At 55.1% G+C, this 19,533-nt stretch overlaps 8 protein-coding genes across 8 annotated transcripts; 2 read left to right on the top strand and 6 right to left on the bottom strand.

The window, feature by feature from the left end:
- Nucleotides 1-275: 275 nt before the first annotated feature.
- Nucleotides 276-1,113, bottom strand: BO70DRAFT_423058 (uncharacterized protein; the record flags this gene model as incomplete). Its single annotated transcript, XM_025547585.1, has 4 exons — nt 276-708; nt 760-790; nt 925-968; nt 1,037-1,113. 4 exons carry the CDS (start codon nt 1,111-1,113, stop codon nt 276-278), a joined length of 585 nt encoding a protein of 194 aa, XP_025400495.1.
- A 1,196-nt stretch (nt 1,114-2,309) lies between these two features.
- BO70DRAFT_360776 (uncharacterized protein) lies at nt 2,310-3,257 on the bottom strand. Its single transcript, XM_025542870.1, has one exon. It carries the CDS (start codon nt 3,215-3,217, stop codon nt 2,402-2,404), a length of 816 nt encoding a protein of 271 aa, XP_025400496.1. The 5' UTR covers nt 3,218-3,257; the 3' UTR covers nt 2,310-2,401.
- A 2,617-nt stretch (nt 3,258-5,874) lies between these two features.
- On the bottom strand, nt 5,875-7,682 carry BO70DRAFT_428039 (tannase and feruloyl esterase; the record flags this gene model as incomplete). The annotated part of the gene is made up of 2 exons (XM_025547936.1): nt 5,875-6,496; nt 6,562-7,682. 2 exons carry the CDS (start codon nt 7,680-7,682, stop codon nt 5,875-5,877), a joined length of 1,743 nt encoding a protein of 580 aa, XP_025400497.1.
- A 3,672-nt stretch (nt 7,683-11,354) lies between these two features.
- On the bottom strand, nt 11,355-12,933 carry BO70DRAFT_395078 (acetyl-CoA synthetase-like protein; the record flags this gene model as incomplete). Its single annotated transcript, XM_025546508.1, has 3 exons — nt 11,355-11,597; nt 11,657-11,723; nt 11,861-12,933. The coding sequence occupies 3 exons, from the start codon at nt 12,931-12,933 to the stop codon at nt 11,355-11,357; spliced, it is 1,383 nt and encodes a 460-aa protein (XP_025400498.1).
- A 390-nt stretch (nt 12,934-13,323) lies between these two features.
- On the bottom strand, nt 13,324-14,616 carry BO70DRAFT_395079 (uncharacterized protein; the record flags this gene model as incomplete). Its single annotated transcript, XM_025546509.1, has 4 exons — nt 13,324-13,631; nt 13,698-13,886; nt 13,976-14,317; nt 14,352-14,616. 4 exons carry the CDS (start codon nt 14,614-14,616, stop codon nt 13,324-13,326), a joined length of 1,104 nt encoding a protein of 367 aa, XP_025400499.1.
- A 159-nt stretch (nt 14,617-14,775) lies between these two features.
- BO70DRAFT_370062 (thiolase-like protein) lies at nt 14,776-16,882 on the bottom strand (the record flags this gene model as incomplete). The annotated part of the gene is made up of 6 exons (XM_025544717.1): nt 14,776-14,880; nt 14,917-15,477; nt 15,655-16,223; nt 16,259-16,412; nt 16,461-16,657; nt 16,687-16,882. 6 exons carry the CDS (start codon nt 16,880-16,882, stop codon nt 14,776-14,778), a joined length of 1,782 nt encoding a protein of 593 aa, XP_025400500.1.
- Nucleotides 16,883-17,747: 865 nt separating this feature from the next.
- Nucleotides 17,748-18,471, top strand: BO70DRAFT_423065 (uncharacterized protein; the record flags this gene model as incomplete). Its single annotated transcript, XM_025547586.1, has 1 exon — nt 17,748-18,471. The coding sequence occupies exon 1, from the start codon at nt 17,887-17,889 to the stop codon at nt 18,469-18,471; it is 585 nt and encodes a 194-aa protein (XP_025400501.1). The 5' UTR covers nt 17,748-17,886.
- Nucleotides 18,472-18,668: 197 nt separating this feature from the next.
- Nucleotides 18,669-19,360, top strand: BO70DRAFT_395082 (uncharacterized protein; the record flags this gene model as incomplete). The annotated part of the gene is made up of 2 exons (XM_025546510.1): nt 18,669-18,863; nt 19,202-19,360. The coding sequence occupies 2 exons, from the start codon at nt 18,669-18,671 to the stop codon at nt 19,358-19,360; spliced, it is 354 nt and encodes a 117-aa protein (XP_025400502.1).
- Nucleotides 19,361-19,533: the final 173 nt, after the last annotated feature.

The following is a 19,533-nucleotide window of genomic DNA, read 5'->3' on the forward strand; positions in this document are numbered from 1 at the left end:
CGAAAGCATATTCACATCCACACTCCCATCATTGCAATCTGGACTTGTGTAATGCATACCTCTCCGTCTCACACACTATATCCGGTGCCACATTTCCCACCTTTGTATTCAGGCAGCGATCTTGTTCCCAAAACTCTCTTGATAAAATCAACAAGCCTTAAGTAGCCTAACCGGTGCATCAGAGGATACTCCATCTACTCGGAGTGTCCCTGATTCATCACGCTGAGGGGCGGCGGTGGCACTATTTTCCGTCCTCTCCAGAGGGGAGCTGGCCGTCACTGGCGGGGGGAGGAGGCACCTGGCCGCCGGCGGCCGGGGCAGGGGAGCTTGGTGGAGGGCGGGGGCAGCGGGCTCCTGGTCGGTGGGCGGGGAGGCGGCACCTGGTCTGGGGGGGAGGGAGGGGGCGCTTCGCCGGCGGAGGGGGCGGCACCTGCTGGTGGTGGTGCTGGTGCTGGTGCTGGTGCTGGTGCTGGTGCTGGTGCTGGGCGGGGGGGCGTGGTGGCCACCACTACCACCACGCCCACCACCACGCCCACCTCTTCCTCCTCGCCCTCCTCGCCCTCTTCTCCCTCCTCTTCCTCCACCAATTGCTCCTCTTCCTCCTCCTCCTCCTCCTCCTCCTCCTCTTCCTCCTCCTCGTCCTCCTCCTCCTCCTCCTCGTCCTCGTCCTCGTCCTCGTGCCTCTCGGTCACGCATAATCTCACGCCCCTTCATACTCATTAGCATTGAGACATATCCTATGGCCAGCCCTTTGCTTACCCATGCGCGTAGGCCCAAATAGATGGCATGGCTGGGGCATTCATGGGGCATATGCCCCCCCATTTGGCAATGGAAGCACGTGGGCTACATTACAGAGTGTTAGTCAATGTACAGTCCTTCCAGCCCCAAGGGCACAAAGCAATGAGATATAAGTGGATCACTTACTGTCATGGCTGGGCGGTGGGGTGGCGGGCGGGCGGGGAGTCTTCCTAAAACTTATTAAGATTTCGAACCATACACGACTCGCAAGTCTTCACGGCAATCAGACGATACTCACCCAGGGAAAATAGCAGCAGAAGGAGCAGCAGAAGCAGCAGTAGCAGAAGCGGGGGCAGGAGAAGCTAAGTCAGACATGGTACAGTCAGACTCATGCCTTATTCTCAAGTCTTCACAGTAATCGGACAAGACTCACGCGAATCTCAGCAGCAGCAGCAGCAGCGGACGCAGAAGAAGCTAAGCCGGACATGGTACAGTCAGACTCATGCCTCATTCTCAACTCTTGACAGTAACCAGACAAGACTCACACAAAGCTCAGCAGCAGAAGTAGCAGCAGACGACGTAGAAATCTCTTTCTAAGCCGGACAAGGTACAGTTAGACTTGTACAGCACTCTCAACTCTCACAATGCTCCCACAAGACTCACAACGATTGACGGGGGAACGGGGGGCAGCGCAGGGGCAAAAAGAACGAGGTGGCCAAGGGGAGAAAGGAGAAGAAGAAGAAGAGGGAGAGAAGGAACGAGAAGAAAGGAAATCCGGTGGGAAGAGGGCTAGGGCGAGGGGGTCATGTGTTGTTGAGGGTGTTGGGGGGGGGGGGGTGAATCTACATAGATTGAGCACGGCCAATCATGACCGGGGCGCCAGGCACCGGGTTACACAAGGAGTATACGACCCAGGTGAGGTCAACACCCAAAGTTCTATCCCTTTCATCGAGAATTACAGAGCATTGCATCGACAGATTGGATCAGATGTCCGCAGGTGGATGCAGCTGATCTTTCCGCATCAATTGATACCCATATTGTCTAGTATCAAGCACGGCGCGGGGGACTGATGGCCAAGAGACTGTTCCGATTATCTCACTCGGTACGTAACCCGGATCGGGCGAGGTCCCACGCCGGCGATGGCGCAATCGGTCGCTGGCCTGGTAGCCTGAGGCTGTTGAGCGGGGAAGAGGCAGTTCTGCAATCCAGCCGATAGCACCATGGTTTTGGCAGCGAACCTAGTAGTACTATCAAGTTTCCAACCATTTCTCATGCTCGTTCTCCCCACGCTGGGCTACAGCAAAGTCCATGCAAGATATATAGCCAAATTGAACGCTCATGCAGCTCCCAATCTTCCTGCGAGGATTCCATCTGTTTGACAGGTTGTGAAATGATACGATCCTCAGCCTTAAAACTGGTCCGTGCACCCGGGTCACCGATGTTGCAGAATCCCTCGAGGCCAGGAGTTCAAAAAGGTCAAGGCCCAAGGGTGGAACATACGATGTTATGTTTACATGGTGACACTGCTCGAGATTTCTAGGAATGACATTCGTTCCGATAGTGCGGTTGCGAAAAAAAAAAAAAAAGAAAGAAAACAAAAACAAAAACGGGGACGCCAACCGCAATTTCCGACTACCAGACTTCTGACTGACAATTGCCTTTCCTATTTGACCTCCGCGTACTCCTGCAACGCATCATACAACCGCCCAAAGGCACCGTTGTGCCAGCCCCGGGCCTCTTCCCACTCCGCCTCGGGCATCGTCACGCCCATCATCCGCAGCCAGCCGCCCACGATCAGATCGGCGTAGCTGGCCTGTTGTCCGAGGAGGAACGGCCCGCTCCTATCCCTCGAAAACAGCTTAGCGAGCTCCCCCAGGGCATCGTGGAAGGAAGTCTTGATGTTCTCTCTCATCTCGCTCGTGATCGCAAAATCATCCCAGGAGGAGACGCCCGCCCGCCGGACGAATTCGGCCTTGGTCTGCTCGGCGGTTTCCGGATCCAGCGGCATATTTTGCATGAGCGCCACGTGCGAGGTAAAGAGGGCATCGATGCTGGTGTTGAATCGGGCGTAATCGCCAAACTCGATATCGTTCCGCTCGGAGAGCGGCACCATCAGCGGCCCATCGGTGGTGAAGGTGTAGTCGAGCGATTGTTCGGGGAACAGGTTGCCTGCGCCGGAGTCGGGGTACGTCTTCTGCAGGTAGACGGCGATGTCGAAGGAATCCCCGATCAGGGAGCCGGTGGTGGGATCGGAGACGATGGGGAGCGTGCAGAAGTCCGTCCCGTCGGCAAACTTGCGACCGGCGGGCAGGCCGAGCCCGCGGCGGACGGGGGCCACTTCGGGCAGCTTCACCCACGAGGTCGTGTACGCCACGCCCTTGAAGTTCAGCGCCAGCCGGGCTTTCCACGGGTTCGGGCTGCAGCAGGTCTTGGTCACCGGGGGGCGCATGGCAATGTCGTAGAATGTGAGGGCGGTCATGGTTCCGAGATCTTGATGAGGGAAAGGAGGGAGTAGTGGCAGGGGTTGTATGGTTTTGTGTATAATGGTGTAATGATGAAGAGGAAAGGGAGCTTTTAAGATCTGAAGATCCACATGGACGAACTGCAAACAAGCTAGATACTCATCAGTCAGTCACCTCCAGTCAGATTGACTCATTTCGACTCATCGTCACCGAGTGGGGCTGCCCGCCCCACCTTCCGCGTGCGGTATAGTCGTGCTGGAATGGGCCAAATTGATCAACAGGAGGGTCATGTAGATATTGGTATCTGTAATAATGTCAAAGGCTGTCGCATGAGAAAATGCCTCGCGAGGGGGAATGAATTTGCCTGCCGCGCAAGGCAGCACAGGGCAGTCTCTGGCAGGCACGAACCTCAGGCATCCCCTACACTTTCCTCCTTCCTTTCACCTCCTCCCTCCTAACCTCAACTTCTCAACCGCCTCATCTCTCAGCCATGTCTTACCTCGCAGTCACGTCTTACCCCCAAGCATATTATTCCTGACAAGCAATCTCTGGCCGGGGCTTTATTCCTCTTTTATCCCCTTCCGATGCCCCCGTCACCAGTCCGCAGGTCTCCACGTACTATGTTGACACCATTCTAGCAGAGAATGATGCTGTTGCGCACCTGCACAGTCCGAGTGAGTATTCCAGCGGGTGGGTGGAAGCCAAGAGTCTGACGTCTGCTTATGAAAATGTTTTACCTGCGAGGCAATACGCTGATTGTTACTGTCCAGTGTTCAGTCCTCCTCGGATGCCATCGCACGTCTAACATCACTCCAGCAGTAATAGTGGCCACCACCACCACGCTCCCCCATGGAGCAGATGTTCGATCTTTTGCTGTCGACCGATTGGCTAGACACACCACACTCGTCGCGCCGCTCAAATCCTACCTTTTGGTTTAATTCTGTAATAAATTCCGCCATACCTTCTGCTGGCCGTGCATTCAACAACATCTCAACACAAAGAGCAAATATCCCACACCTCGCATTTTAGATCAAGGGGTGGACCCCATGTTACGGGGCGAAATATATATTTACATCATAGCGAGAAAAGCCTCGTCTCTGGAATCGAGGGGGCGCTTGCACAGCAGGCTGTAGTAGGCCGGATACGTCAGGCTAATGAATCCTACTACTCCTGCTGCTGCTGCTGCTACTGCTGCTATTACCATTATTCCTATGTAAATGGTAAGATAAAAAACGTTTGGTAACAGTCTTACTGTGATGATCAGTAATAATAAGCCTGGAGGTGGGAGGTGACAGCGAGGTCAGAGACAGTGGACAGGTGGTGAGTCATAGATGTGAGAGGTGAGGGGTGTAAGAAGAAGGTGTAATGTCTCGCGATGCGTCAGTAGTACCTGAGATTCACGCCTAAAACTATCAATCGCGGACTATTTCTCTATATTTCTCTTCCCTCGCGACATTGTTGGATACATAAGATACTCATTAGCTGCGTGATATTTCTCTGCAAAGAAGAGGACGATTATTATTAATATAATTACAAGTATTGTATCCTCAGAAGTAATTCTATAGGCATATAATCCACTCCCTCGAACCGATTCATGACCCTTCTTCGACATCAGTTTACTCAATTGCGTCAAAGACAGCGATGATACTATCCGGCAAAAACACACCAACAACGATATTCTTAAAGATGGGCTACGCTAGTTCCACCATTCAAGTATTTTATATCCTCAATCTGCAGTCAACAAACAACAAGTTCAACAGTGGCATCACCAATTATCTGAGTCACTCACTAAATACCAGACGGGCCGACGCATCAGACTATGGCCCCAGTTCTCCCGCGCCGGGGAGAAATCTATCCCCGCCGTGGCCTGAGCAATGGCGGGATCATCGCGATGGGCAATTAGTGATTATTTTTACAGCGAGATCGGCCGTACGGTCCACCCGCGCCGCGCGGGCCGGAGATGTATGACTTTCCCTTCCCCCGGTTTAGTCCTATTCCGAAGTTGGGGTGCGATGCGCGTTCCTTGCTTCTGTCCCGCTAAGATAGCGATCGCATTATGGGTTGTTTTGGTTTTCGAGTCACTACTGCGTCGATACCACATCTCAGGTCCCCGACAGCGGGCGACCAGTGTGCATCCACAGCAGCAGAAGTGTGATGAAGAGGACACAAATGCGGGAGTGAAAATTGTGTCGTTTCACTGCCTACAGTGGATGATGAGGAGTCCAGGGGAAATCTGACCAGGAGTAAAGCAGTCGATTAAGTTGCAATGAAAGGAACTATGGCAGAGATGTCGGAATGGCGAGGCAGGAGCGGAGGAGGACTGAGGCATCCAACGCGGCGTGGTGAGCATCGGCGTTATCTGATCGATCGATAACCTTAAAACGAACGTCGCGCTTCTCCGAGTGCTGGTATGCGGTTTTTTTTCAACCACCCTGCAGAGCTCTGGCTGGCTCATGGAATGTCAATGATATTGTAGAAGAGAAAGCAAGTCTAGCAGAAGAGAAAGAGGTACGGATGACTGAGATACGATCGCTACTGGAGAAGATTGTAAATGTCCAAAGAATGTATATTAAAGTTGAACTTGTCTAGGTAAATATGTTAATGTACAAGTATCAGTAACACTCCACCCTGGCTGTTACATCCCAGGTCGACTGGTCACTCCCGATTCAACCGCTTAAAAGACGGGGGTCTTGAAGGCGGGGAAGTTGTAGTAGAAGGTCTCGGCACCCTCAGCATCGGTCTCACACTCCCACGCGCCGTTCTTCCAGAGGGGACGCTTGGGGAACTGGCAGAGCTGCTGGACCTCACCGTCGTACTGGCCGGCATCGACGGTAGCGTTGAGCCAGGCGGGCTGGACACCGTTCTCGATCCACTGGATCATGGTCTCCATGTTGTCCTCGGGGAAGGGACCGTCGGGCTGGAGGGTGTTGCGGCCACAGTGAGCAGCACCGGGGACGAGGTACAGCTGGTACCAGGTCTTGAGCTTCTCAAGGGCGTCGGCGGTGGACAGAGAGGGGTACATGGTACGGGCAACGGACTGCCAGTAGTGGACGGAAGAAGCGGTGGGGACAGAGGGGTCAGACTCTCCGTGGTAGTGGATGATCTTTCCGCCGGTGGACTCGAAGGTGGTCAGGTCGGGGAGAGTGGTCTGGAGGGTGTCCATGTAGAGAACCATGGCCTCGTTCATCCACTCAATCAGGGTGTCGTAGGTGACTCCCTCGAGGGTGGACAGGTTGTCAACGTCCTGGAGCTCGATGAAACGGCCCACGAACTCCCCGCCGGTTGACGGAATGTCGCTAATTGATCAATTAGCATCGATATAAATGACTGGGAAAGGTTTGGGAAAGGTTTGAGCACTTACACGCCCCAGGTGCCGGTGGTGTTGTCGTAGGCGGTCTCACCATCGGTGAACTCGGCACCGATACGGTAAGAGAGGTACGCACGCTCTCCAGCAGAGGAGAACAGACCGTCGTAGATCTTCTGGGCAACCTCAACACCCTTGGCAGTAACGTTACCGCGCTGGGCGGGGGTGGTGGAGACGGAAGAGCCGTCGTTACGCTTGTTGAAGTTGAAGCCGAGGGAGGCGGAGGTCTCAGCGGCGCAGTAGTAGGACTCGCCGATGATGGAGGTCAGGTTGAACTCCAGCTGGCACAGGTCGGAACGGGAGATGACACCGTCAACACGGCCGTCAAGGGCGTCACAGCCAGCGATGGTGGCGTTGACGATCTTCTCCATCTCGCAGGTGGGGGGGTAGTAGTCCAGGGTCTGCTCGACCACGCTGGAGAACAGGTGGTTCACCTGCTGCTGGCCGTAGCGGAAGGCAGGGGCACCGATGATGGCACCATCGTACTCGGCTCCGTAGCGCTGGATCTGGGACATTCCCTGGCGACCGCCATCGGAGCAACCCTCGTAGTAGGTGTAGATCTTGGCGTCGCTGTCGAGGCCGTAGAAGGCACGGGTGAGGGGCTTTCCGACGGTGGTGAGCTCTCCAAGAGCCTGGTAGGCGAACATGAAGATGGGGTCCCAGTTGATGGTACCGTTACCCTTGATGTTGACCTCATCGACGGTAGTACCGGTCAGAGCGCCGTATCCAGCGTCAGTGGCACCACCGACAGCGCCGTACTCGAGACCACCGGTGCTGGAGGTACCCAGGGAGTAACCGAAGCCACCGGCAACGTAGAAGCGGTTGCTGAAGTCGGCGGGGCTGGGGAAGCCGTAGTTGAGGACGATCTCATCGGTGGTACCGGTGTGAACGTAGGAGACGCTGACGGCACAGTAGTCAGAGCCGGACTGCTGGTCGGAGGAGGTCTCGGCGGTGACGGTGGAGGGGAGCAGGTCGATTCCGAGGAGGGTTCCGTTGGCGGGGAGAGCAGCCTGGACGTTGGCGACGGTGCAGAGAGAGCTCAGGGAGGCAGTGTTGGTGGCCTTCGCGGTGGCAGCCAGTGCCACGGCGGCGGCGGCGGCACGCGAGTACTGACGCATGCTGACGGTTGAAGGGGGGTTGAAGATTAAGAAATCAAGAAAGATTGGAAATCGCAGGAGGAGTGCGAGAGAAAGAATGAATGGGTGGAGAGAAAGAATGTGAATTGCTGGATGGGAAAGTTAGGTTTGGGCCGGGGAAACGAGGTTATTTAAACTGCTGGCCAGCGAGAGAGAGGGGGAGAGAGAGAGAGAGAGCCGGTGATGGCTGTGACGCGGCCTCGGTCACACCATGCATGGCCTTGTTTCTTTTTCCGGGGCGTTCTGGCATCGCTGGCCGGAAAGCTAATCTCTGGCGTCGAGATGTGAGGGTGAGTTGCAGCCATGGCTAGAATGGCTGGAAGGCTTCGGTGGGGGAGCCCCTTAATGATCCTCCACTTCCCGTGCTGAAAGCGTAATCAAGTTAAACACACCGGGTTTCAGTCGGGGTCCCACCCACGGATCAGAGCCTTGATCCGGCCGACTCTAATTTGTTCTGGCTACGGAGGACTTGCTTTCGACTTGCCAGTGGTGGGTGAGTGGCTTGTCCTGAGACGAGGTGAGGTGTTTGGATGAGGAATCTTCATCAGCTACTCTCCTGGCCAGGAGGAGTGAATCAACATGCGTGAATAGTACCGCGTGTCTCTTTTTTCTTTTTTCTTTTTTTTTTTTTTCTTTTCCCCTTCCCTTCCTGCAGGAAGCCGGTTCCTGACCAGTCTGCCGATCTTCGCCCCATACGGTGCATCTGCGGCTCAATTAGAGTAGGGCTACTTCGTCAGATTATTGTGGGACGAGCAACTTGCAACGCGAGTGGTTTGCTGGGAGATAGGGACGTCATCCGGGTCGCTGATTGGGGTTGTTGGTGGGCAGCCCGGATGGGGATGCGTACGTCAGGAAATATGGAAGAAGAATTACCAGAATTGCGGACGCGTAGGCTTGCAGGCGTCGCACTACCGGGGTGGACCGGGTGGAAACGGTGGAAACGTTCTAGGGGTTTCAGGGCCGCGCCAAGAGGGCTGCAGAATCGAACCCCCCGGCACTTAGGCCACCCTTGGCAGGCAGGGTTTGGCAGTCGTGGATGCGTCCAGAAGGCGTTGCCCCTGGTTCGGATAGAGTGCGATCGAAAGCTTGAACCACCGCCCTGATGTGACCATCATTTCTTCCGAAGTATGTGAGGGCCTGCGATCAGCGTAAACCAACCACCACCATCGGCATCGGTATCACCACCTACTTCTCACTCCCCCTCCATCTGTCAGCTCCTGTCAGGTGGATATTCCCTTCGCATCCCAAGAACACCTTCACCCTCCCTCCCTCCCTCCCTCCCTCCCTCATTCCCGCACATCCCGCGCGCTAGAGTCAAAATGCCTCAATCTCACGCTAAGGGGTAAAACCTTTGCAGGAGATCCACAATTCGGTTATCTTCATTCCACTTTTCAAGGCCACCGGACCCACCCGCGAGAGGCACAGCCAGTGCGAATGGCGAACGGTGTGCAATGAATGGACCCCCCCCCCCCCCCCAAAAACCGCTTAGTAGGGTACGAGTACAATCTTTCGTGCCTCTGCCGGGAGGGGCCTTTCTTTGCTGCCTGGATATCTATCTCTCTCCCAGATATCTCGATACGGAGTAGTCTATCTCTCTATCGGAGGTCGTGAACACTCTGCAGACCTGCAGCAGAGGTGCCAAGGGTTCTAGTCTACTCCCTCCGTAGCGCTCCCTTCCTCCCCTATCTGCATGCTGCCGGGGGCTGTGAAGGCTGGTACGCGCACGTTCCCGGCATGGAAATTTGGTTGGGTGGGGGGTCCGGCAGGGTTTAGCGTCTGTAACTGCCCTGCTCAGGGCCCTTGCCATTGTTGCAGGCTGCAGCCCTGCCAACGGTTGATGAAGCATGCCTTGCTTCATGTTCTGTGCCCCGTGACGCGTTGCTTGGATGACATGACAGGAGGAAACTGGCAGGCCCTGGGCCCTAGACCCATTGGGACCAGGGGTTCAACCCGGTTCAACCTTCGAGATCTATCAAGAAACATCAACCCTCGTCATACTGTCTGTCTTGGAGGTAACTTGCTTCCCCTCATAACAGTGTTAGTAGAAGTAGAAGGAAAGAATTGTAGAAGATGAAATTTACATGCGTAACCAAGTAGCTTGATGATGTTTTGTGCCTACCAGTCTCAGGAAATATATATCTGTGGTTGGGGTTCCCCAGAGGGGAATATATACCCGCACCGCAGACATCGATATATATATATATATATATACATAGTATCTATAGTTTCAGTATATCCAAACATCCAGTCACAATTATATCAACCAAGAGATCATGTAGACCGGGAAAAACTACCATACAGATTGAATCTACAACGCCTGTTACCCTACACGTCCACAGCATTCCCCCACAGGCAACATTCCCTCCAAACCACCATCACCATCACCATCACCATATCCAGCCGCCATAGCTGAAGCCTCAGACATCGCCATCGCCCTACAGGTCATGTGATTGCCCGTGGCAGGAGCAAGACTTGTTCCGGCTGCTTCGTTTCCCCATCTAGGGTTCTAGCGCGCGGCGGCGGAGATTAACCGGCGGATGTCGTCCCCAAAGCGTCTCCGGCCCCCTTCGCTCCGTAGAACTCCGTCGGTCATGATATCCGACCATGCAGGTGGCGTAATTTAGCGGCATATCTTCTGATCCCAGCTGACGTTTATCTCGTGCGGTTGCAGGATCACACCCCTGAAGCTGGAAGTATTGCAGTCGGAGATGCTGCGTAATCAATTTCCACCAATTTCATGCATGTAAGAATATAGCATCTCGACCTATATTAGCCAGCCTTACGAGCTATGAAGCGAAATTTGTCACAATAACACCGTCCTTAGTCCGGGACCCTACCCAGACAGACTACTCGAACAGCCCAACTCCCCAACCACGCCACGCACAACCGTGTAGAGAAGAGGCTTGGACGCTGCAAATTACGATTAGTCACCCTACCCATCCAAGATAGTTAACTAGACAGAGGGGTGGAAGTGGGCCAAATCCCGGGGTGTCGAATGTCAACCATTTAGACTTCATGGGTGTGACGCTGCACCTAGATAGGCGCTTGCCTTCTAGCCTGTCCGGTATTCCGTATGGCGTCCGGGTATGAGACGGTCTCGGTCAGACCATTTTGGCGTCTGGGCATGGCTTGCGGTGGCTGATTCACATTTTACCGTTCAAACCCCTGTCTTGGCGATGCAGCAGTGGTTGTGCATTATTTACTAGTGCTCGATGGACTTCTTGCAGAATTTGACAAGTGCTTACTTGCTTGCTCCATGACCAACTGGAACTTTCCCGCCGGAAACCCCCGAGCACTCCGTCGCACTCCGCCGAATCTTCGTATCTGCCGCGTGGAAACTGTAGATAGTTGGTATATTGCCCTTGCCACTAATTCATATGCTACGGAGTTCAGGAGAGGAGATGAAGACATGCAGCCAGTCAGCTAGCTAGCTAGATAGCTAGATAGCTAGATAGATAGATAGATAGCCATCACACCGACTTTGCAGCACTCGGTAGACGAGTGGTGGAAATTGGGTCCACGGGTAGGACCCACGATGCTTCTTCACCCACAGCGGTCAAGTAGATAGGGGGAGAAAAAGGTTAGTTGCATAGGGCAACGGGACGACTCTAATTCCAATGAGGAAGTAGAATGGAAAAGGCAAGGACTTTCAGATTAGTCAGGCGGAGTCCGCCAGGATAGGGGGATTTTCGATTTTCCCACACGTTCCACATCCGCTGGCTGAAACGGCCTGTTCGACCTTCTGGCACACGAATCGCCCATCTGGACGGACACGATCCCCACAATCATACGAATCGGCAGCATGATTGTCCTCTGAAGTAATCCCGCCAGCGCCTCCCGCCGCTCATTCATGCTCGCCAGTTCCAAGGACAGTATCCCATCCAACACCTTGTAGCTCTACATACGCGCGCGGGGCTTCCGTACTCCCCCCCATCAGGCAAGACGATTCCGGTCACCGCCACATCGCTGACGGGCGGGTGCAGCAGCAGGACGGCTTCGATCTCGGTTGGACAGACTTGAGACCTAGATAGTTAGTTAGTTAGTAGATAGTAGATTCGTCAGCGCCTCGCAAGATCCCCATCCGCGAAGCTAAAAACAGCACTAGAAAGAACGACGCGAGGAGGTTATGGGGACATGGCGGGAGGGGGGAAGGATCTTACCCGCGCACTTTAATCAACGCCTTCGACCGGCCCACAATGAAGTATTGCCCGTTCTTCTCGTACGCAACGTCTCCGGTGCGGAACCATCCTTCAGCATCCACGTCCTCCTGCTCCCCGTGGCCGATATGTCCTTTAAACAGTCCCGGCCCGCGGATATACAACTCCCCAGACCTGGCCCGCGCAGGATTGCTCGTGCATGGAATCCTGGAATTTCTCCGTCGAGGAACGTCTACGTATCGCAGTGAAGATATTGATCTGGTTACGTCCAGTGTCTTGGGGGCTTGGTTGATCAAGTGCACCATGGTGGGGACGAGGTAAGTTTCTGTGATTTCGTACTGCCGGATAGCGTCCAGGAAGAGGTGAGGTTTTGAAGCCCCGCTGGATGTAGAGCGGGGGTGGCCGTAGCGGAGAGGAAAGAGGTGCGTCCAGAGGGAGCTGAACAGGTGGAACATAGGGAGGGAGATGAGACGGGACTGGGAGGGGAGGCGAGGTGCCGTGGTGAAGGAGGGTGAGGATGGTGTTTGTTCTGGGGGTCGAGGTCGGGGAGTCTGGGGTTGAGATTGGGCCCCGGGCCTGAGGGAGTTAAGAGTAGATGTCAGGGATACGTCATCCAGGAGGAGAATGTTTTCAGCAGAGATGCTGTTTTTGGCCGAGACGGGAAGAACGGTTGGAAGGGCATCGTCCTCGGCGATGATCCACTGAGGGTTGGTGAGACGGACGAGATGATCAAGTTCATCCCGCTGGCTGTGCGGGCTCGAGCCCATGCAGACGCCTCCTGCCCCGATGATGGAGAGGAATAGGGCCGGGTAGAGGACCTGAAAAGGTGAGATTATGTCGGAAGGGGAAGCGGTGGGACTTAGATGATTTGCCAGGTGGAGGAGGACACAATCTCTTCGCACAGGGGATTGGGCCTTGAACCCGGCGATTAAGGTATGCACGAGCAGTCGGAACTGCGTGGAGTTGAGTGTCCGGGTTGGGTCGTGGGCATCGACGATGAGAGGCTTGGACGCGTCATACTCATGCTGGGCCTTGAGGGCGAAGGACACGAAGTCCTGGGAGGCAGAGGTATGCATGACGATGGCAGCAGGTCAAGAAGGTGCAGACAGGAAGGCATGTAAGGCATGAGGCGAGGACTGACCCGAGATCTATAGAAAGATCAAATCCGCCAACCCAGGGAAACATAAACCGATACCCTAAGTGGATGCCGTGCACGGAAAGTCCGCGGACACCAGACTCTCGACGACATCTGTTGGTAGGATCGACATGTAACCTGTAGCCTGATAAGCTAAACAATCAATGTAACCACTCGGTAAAGGACCACGGGTTGGGAAGACTCCGCGGAACCACAGAAGCCTTGCTTTCAAGAACCATGTTTCGGCTATCAAATCAAATTGGGCTATTATGGCAGTACAAACTTAGCGATACTGGCTAGCCCTTTCATCACCTCCACATTTATAGACACTTCAGGCCGCGGCCAATGCCGTCTGAATCAAAGGAACCAACCCCGGATCGAGGCGATCAGCCGCACCTCCAGCCAGGACATCGATGGATGATCCCCCCAGGAGCTGCAACACCGGCACATCAACCCCCAACTCCTTCACGAACCACATGCGTAGATCGACCGCGACGAGCGAGTCGACTCCAACCTCCGTTAGTAAGGTCGTGCCTGCAAGAGCGGAATCGCCCGGGAGATGCAGCTTGTGGCGCAATTTCCCCCGAAACCCATCGGCGATGATCTCCGCCACATGCGACGAGTTGGCCGCGCCAGCAACTGTGTTTTAATAGGCGCTTGCTCCGAGCCGGCGGTATGCACTTCAGACTGCCGGTAATACTCCACCAATGGCCACATCTTGGGGTTGCGGTACCAGAGCACATTGGGGAACCGAGCCGGGTCTCTCATGTCCAGACCCCCCCATAATCTTCGATAGCTCGTCGTAGAAATGGTCCGAGTCTACAGGCCGCATTCCCGACACGGTTGAGCCCTTGGGAGGCAGAAGTGTGGATTTCTGGGCCCCAAGCGTAACGTCTATGCGTCCCGATGCACAGCAGCGCAGGATACCATCCATAGTAGCCTGACAGGTAAAGGCCGGGCTATCTGTTCCCCATCCGCTCTACCAAGCTGCGAAAGAGTAAAGAGCATTTCCACACCGAGAGTATCATCGGGGATGGTCATCGTGCGATCAATTGCCAGACCATGGATGTCCATGGGTCGAATTGACCGTCGCCCAGTCATGGCCTGGGATGCCTCGAGCGCCATGGTAATATAGCCGGTAGCTGGAAACACGGTCTGGGACTGCACTCGGTATGCGTCCAGGCATTCAAGATCATGCGGCCGCAGGCAGTTCCGCCATCGCCACTCGCCCTCTCCGGTCTCCGGACTGGTCGCTCCCAGCAGAGGGTGGACGGGCAAGGGAAGGTGGATGTAGGCGTCGCTCAGCCGCGGAACGGCAGAGTAATCTGTGTCAATGATCACAAGGGCATGTAGGTAGACCCGGAAGATATATTAGATCCCGCGCCGGGGAGAATAGCCGGACATAGGATGAAATATCAAGAACTCTGCCTCCGAGATACGCGCAGAACGAGCCCACCGCCAGAGCAAGGGCTTCGACGCCGCCATATTTGCGATTAGCTAGGGAAATATAAGGCATATCGGCATGTTCAGGTTGGATCGTGGAGAGAGTCTGTAACGTGGGTCCCTGGAGGGCAGCATGAGGTCCGACTTCCACGATGGCATCGACACCCGAAACATGTTCCATGGCGGCTATTAACGCCTGCGAAAAGCGCACGGGGCGAAGCATATTATTGCACCGGTATTAAGGCTCGACATCCTCCATAACCTGGCCGTCAAAAAAAATGGAGAACCATTTTACGCCAGATGGGGTCTTGCTAGTCTCCATCGGGAACGCCTTCATCGCCTACAGGTAAGGATCGGCGCAGGGAGCCATGTGGTGAGAGTGATAGGCCGTGTCGACTCGCAGACGGCGTGGGGATTGCTCCAGGCTTTCGAAGAGCCATTCCAACTCGGACAACATGTCGCTGTCCCCCGAGAGCCTCACGCTAGTGGGGGAGTTGGAGGCCGCGACAACGACCCACCCAGAGTAGGGAGCTTCGCTGCAGATAGCCTGGGCTTGGTCCCACGAGATACCAAATGCCAGCATGGCACCCGATTGCCCCTGGCATCCCGCATGCGACGCGGGAACTTCACGGAGATACGCAATTCGGATGGCATCCAATGCGGTCAATTGTCCTGCTCCGTACGCTGCGCCAATCTCCCCGGACGAGTGTCCAACAACGGCCGCGAATTCGATCCCGAGAGAACGCAGAATTCGAATTTGGATTATCTGTAGGGCTGTGCGAATAGGAAGCGAGAAAGCTGCGGAGTGGAGCCGGGAGATGACCTCTGGGGCTGACAGCTCATCGAGCAGTGTGAACTTGGGCCAGTCTTGGGCTGGGAGGGTCTCGAAGGAGTCCAGGAGCTCCTGCAACCACGAGGCTGCGTGAGTGCATGTGGATATCACATCCAGGCCCATCTGCGGCCACTGCGCACCCTGACCCGGAAAGACAGCCAAGACACTCTGAGCACCAATCTGGCGCCGCCGTGTAATGGTTGAGGGTTGCTTCGCGGCGCGTTGTCATAACTGCTGCTTGATCTTCTCCTGTGCATCTTAAAACGAGTCAGCCGTGAGAACAAGGCGGTGGCTGAGCACCGATCGTCTGGTCAAGAGTGAGCCGGCCAGATCCAGTAAGTCGATCGTGGGATGCTACGCGAGGAAGCTCTCATACTGCCGCAGAACTGCCTCAAGGGATTCTTCCGATGCAGCGGAGAATGCCAATGGGAGTATCCCCGAACTTAGGGTTTGAACGCCCGAGTCGGCCGCACCCGATCCAGCTTGACTGAAACACTCCAACACGGCATGCGCATTCGCACCATCAAAGCCAAACAAGTTGATTGACACGCGCCGGGGGGTGTTGGATGGGAGATCCGGCCAGGGCAGGGCCTGAGTGGGAACTCGGAGATGAGAGGCATGCTGAGCAACACCAGGGCTGAATTGCTGGAACAGGAGGTTAGGAGGGATGATACCATGCTGAATGGCCAACGAGGCCTTGACGACGCCAGCTAGGCCTGCCGTGGCTTCGGTGTGTCCGGTCAGCATCTTTATCGAACCTGCGCATATGACATCCTCCGCCGGAGACTCCGGGGAGAAGAAGGCGCTCGCAATAGCAGAAGCCTCCGGTGGATCTCCTACTGGTGTGCCCGTGCCATGAGCATCAAAGTATTGACAGCGGTCTTCCACGCGGGTCGGATCCAGTCCTGCACGAGCGTAGGTGGAACGTATCAGCTCGCGTTGGGAATCGTCAGGGACTGATTACGGCCATCGGCATGAAGCCCGGTCGAACGGATGACGCATTCAACCGGGTCGCCAGCTGCCATCGCATCGTTCAGGAGCTTTAGCACCACCGATGCCGTCCCTTCGCCCCGGGCGCATCCATCTACCCGCGCGTCCCACATGTGGCTGCGGCCCTGTGGTGACAGTATCTGCATGTGCGAGCCCTAGATGAAGGAGCCCGGGGTAAGCATCAAACTAGCCCCAGCCGCCACAGCTAGCGTGCACTCTCTGTTGCGCAAAGCCTCCACGGCCAGATACAATGCGGTTAAACCCGAGGAGCACGCCGTGTCGACGGTAAACGAGGGCCCACGCCAGTCAAAGAAGTAGCAGATGCGGTTGGCTACCACGGTCGTCGTGTCTCGGAGAGGAGAAAGGGACGGTGTAGGGCATTGGTGTCCGCCATGAGCAACTTTGCATAGTCACAGGGCATGACTCCACAATAGACTCCCGTCGATGAACCCTCTAGCTGCTCCACTCGCCGTCCGGCTCTTTCGATGGACTCGTGCACGGTTTCCAGGAGCAATCGCTGTTGAGGATCCATGGCTGCCGCCTCGGCCGGTGAGATGTGAAAGGATGAGGCATTAAAGACCCAGACATCCTGGTCGAGGAAGTAGGCCTCCGGGGAGTTCGTCATGCCAGGACGGGCTTGTAGAAAACGTCACTATTGAAGCGATCATGTGGCGGCTTTGACGCGACATTGCGCGGGTTTTGGAGAAAGTCCCATTAATCGAGAAGGCGACGCGGCTGAGCCTGAGAGTTGGCAGCCTGTACCTATGATGGCAATGGATTACGCCGATGTCATGGTGTCTGTCGGGTCTCAACCCAGCACAAACAAGTGGGAGGATGAAGTACTCCTTCAGAGAAATTGCGAGGGAAGTGGAAAAGTAACGGGGTTAACGGTCAGCCTTAACTTCAAAGTTATAGGATCATAGCAGGGTGATAAGGCAGGTTATCAGTCTGAGGCCTTATAGAGACTTCTCTTCCTCTCTTCTCTCCGCGCCTCTGATTTATCTGCTCCCCCCCCTCTGTGGCCATCTAGCCAGTCCGCGGAGCATTCCGCCTATCATCACCTCGAGGTCCCCAGATTCAGCATGTCTTAGTGGTAGAATGAAACGAACGCCGAATTACCACGGTGACAATGGCAACACGGGAGTAGTCGAAGTCAATGATGTAAGAGCTAACCAATAGAAAGGTGGTCCTGTCGTGCAAAAGCAAGCTTCGGGATGCCGACATGACGTCTCCACGTGGGAAACCCTAATACATAGCCGTAGTACTATCCTGTCAACACTGTGTCAATTTCCTGGAAATTTCTCAACGAGATATGGAAGAACCTTCCATGTCCAACGACTGCAGAGGTCTCGCCTCGGCCATGGACTTCGATGATCAGGAACCCCCCCCTTCCCTTCGTCCCCGGATAGTGAGCACACTCCACCGTCCCATTCCTGCCCGTTTCCCGCTGTTTCTTCGCTATCTTCTGTCCTTCAAGTACTCCGCGGTTGCTTGACGTACTATCGACTGCAAATAACTCCGCCGACTCACTGGTGCAATAAAGACACGCGGCTATGATTGGTACTCGGGCTTTTGGCTCCGAGTTTACGATGTCCTCGTGCACTGGTTCAACGACCGCTTTGTCTGGAGATGCCCCCCTTTGTCCTCCACGCGTTCTTTGTGGCCAACACCGGGTCCCGGCATATGGATATTGGCGTCGGAACCGGCCTTTTCCCTGCTGTCTACCGCGACGAGATGCAGCACGAAGGTAAACAATGGCCTCAGCAGTTGACTCTCGTTGACATGAATACCGCATGTTTGGACAAGGCAGCCGCCCGCATGAACTGCCCCGAAAAAACCACCGTCCTCCAAGCGGACATTTTTGAACCCATCCCTGTTCCCGCCGAGACCAAGTTCGATTCCATCACGCTGATGTACCTGCTACACTGTCTTCCCCCTCCTTCGGAGCGCAAATCCACCGTCTTTGCCCATCTGAAGGACAATCTGACCCCCGAGAGGACTTTGTTCGGGGCGACTGTCCTGGGACAGGAAGTCCACCACAATTGGATCGGAAGACTGTGGATCATGCTCTACAACTGGAAGGGGATATTCCACAACGTCGATGATACTGCGCAAGCGTTCGTGAAGTCCTTGGAGCTGGAGCTTGAGGAGGTGGACGCAAACGTCGTGGGGGTGGTGCTGCTATTCCGGGCGAGAAACTCCCGTCTCCCTTGATCCATTGTCAGCACAGATGCCTGGATATGTGCAAAATATGATGCCGTGTCGTGTCCTGCTGTGACATCGAATCTATAATCTTCGAGACGAATTCGGTATTCATGGTAGCCGCTCGCTAACCGCTGAGCTTCATGGTTGCCTGGCCGGTGGAGATGAACCCCACTGGCGGGTGTAACACTCCTTATCGCCATTTCGCCATGGACCAAAGCCCGTCCTTGATCCAGTCAGATTCCCAACTAGATGGGACCGCCACCTCGTTGGTCCTCTTCCACAATGCTTTCTGCCTCGGGAGCTCGGATAGACCGGTTTACGGCATCAGTAATCCTAAGTTTGACAGTGGAGGAGACTGGAGCCATGGCCTGCGCCAAATGAGCGTAGTCTACACGCATCTGGTGAGAACCGGTTGATCATCTCAGTCACATCATGAGGCGTGATGCCTGACCAACTTACCTATCCAGGAGGGTCACTGGGCGGCTGTCTAGCATTAGAAGTTGCCTCCCGACTCATGCAACTCCCCCAAACACCGTGCAAGGTATCATCATGATCGACAGCATCTTTCCCACACCCGAAGTTACCGCCCATTACCCTCAGACGCTCCCCGATGTGATATCCAGCTTCCAGCTGCCAGTCCAGCAGTCGAAGAAACGCAGGGTTCAAACAGTTTCCGGAATCCGTGCTTCCTCCCACGGTGTTCATCCGGGCAGATGACTCCCCTGAAGACACACGCTAGATCGACATTGCGCGCAGCTGCAAGTACCTCGGATGGGATGAATATGGCACCGGCTTCATCCGGGCTTGTTGGGACACTCCGGGGAATCACTTCGCCCTTTTCGATGACCCTCATGTCTGTCTCCCCTCCCCTCCACTGCAGTCCTTTTGGCTGGGATAAACCTGCGTAGGGCGCTGACACCCCCTGCAGGTCGAACAAACCTCGAATCGACTCCGAGACGCATGTGCCTTGTTAGCTTTACGAACTAGAAACCGATAGCTCTTGGTGCAGAGTTTCAAACAGAAGTAAAAGCGCTATTTTAAATTTTTGGGCACGGCACTCCGGCTCTTCAT

This window comes from Aspergillus heteromorphus, assembly GCF_003184545.1.
Source record: "Aspergillus heteromorphus CBS 117.55 chromosome Unknown BO70scaffold_8, whole genome shotgun sequence".
Taxonomy (NCBI): Eukaryota; Fungi; Ascomycota; class Eurotiomycetes; order Eurotiales; family Aspergillaceae; genus Aspergillus; species Aspergillus heteromorphus.

Excerpts from the sequence above, each read along its gene's own strand:
- BO70DRAFT_360776 (XM_025542870.1), bottom strand. The coding sequence starts at position 3,217 with ATGACCGCCCTCACATTCTACGACATTGCCATGCGCCCCCCGGTGACC.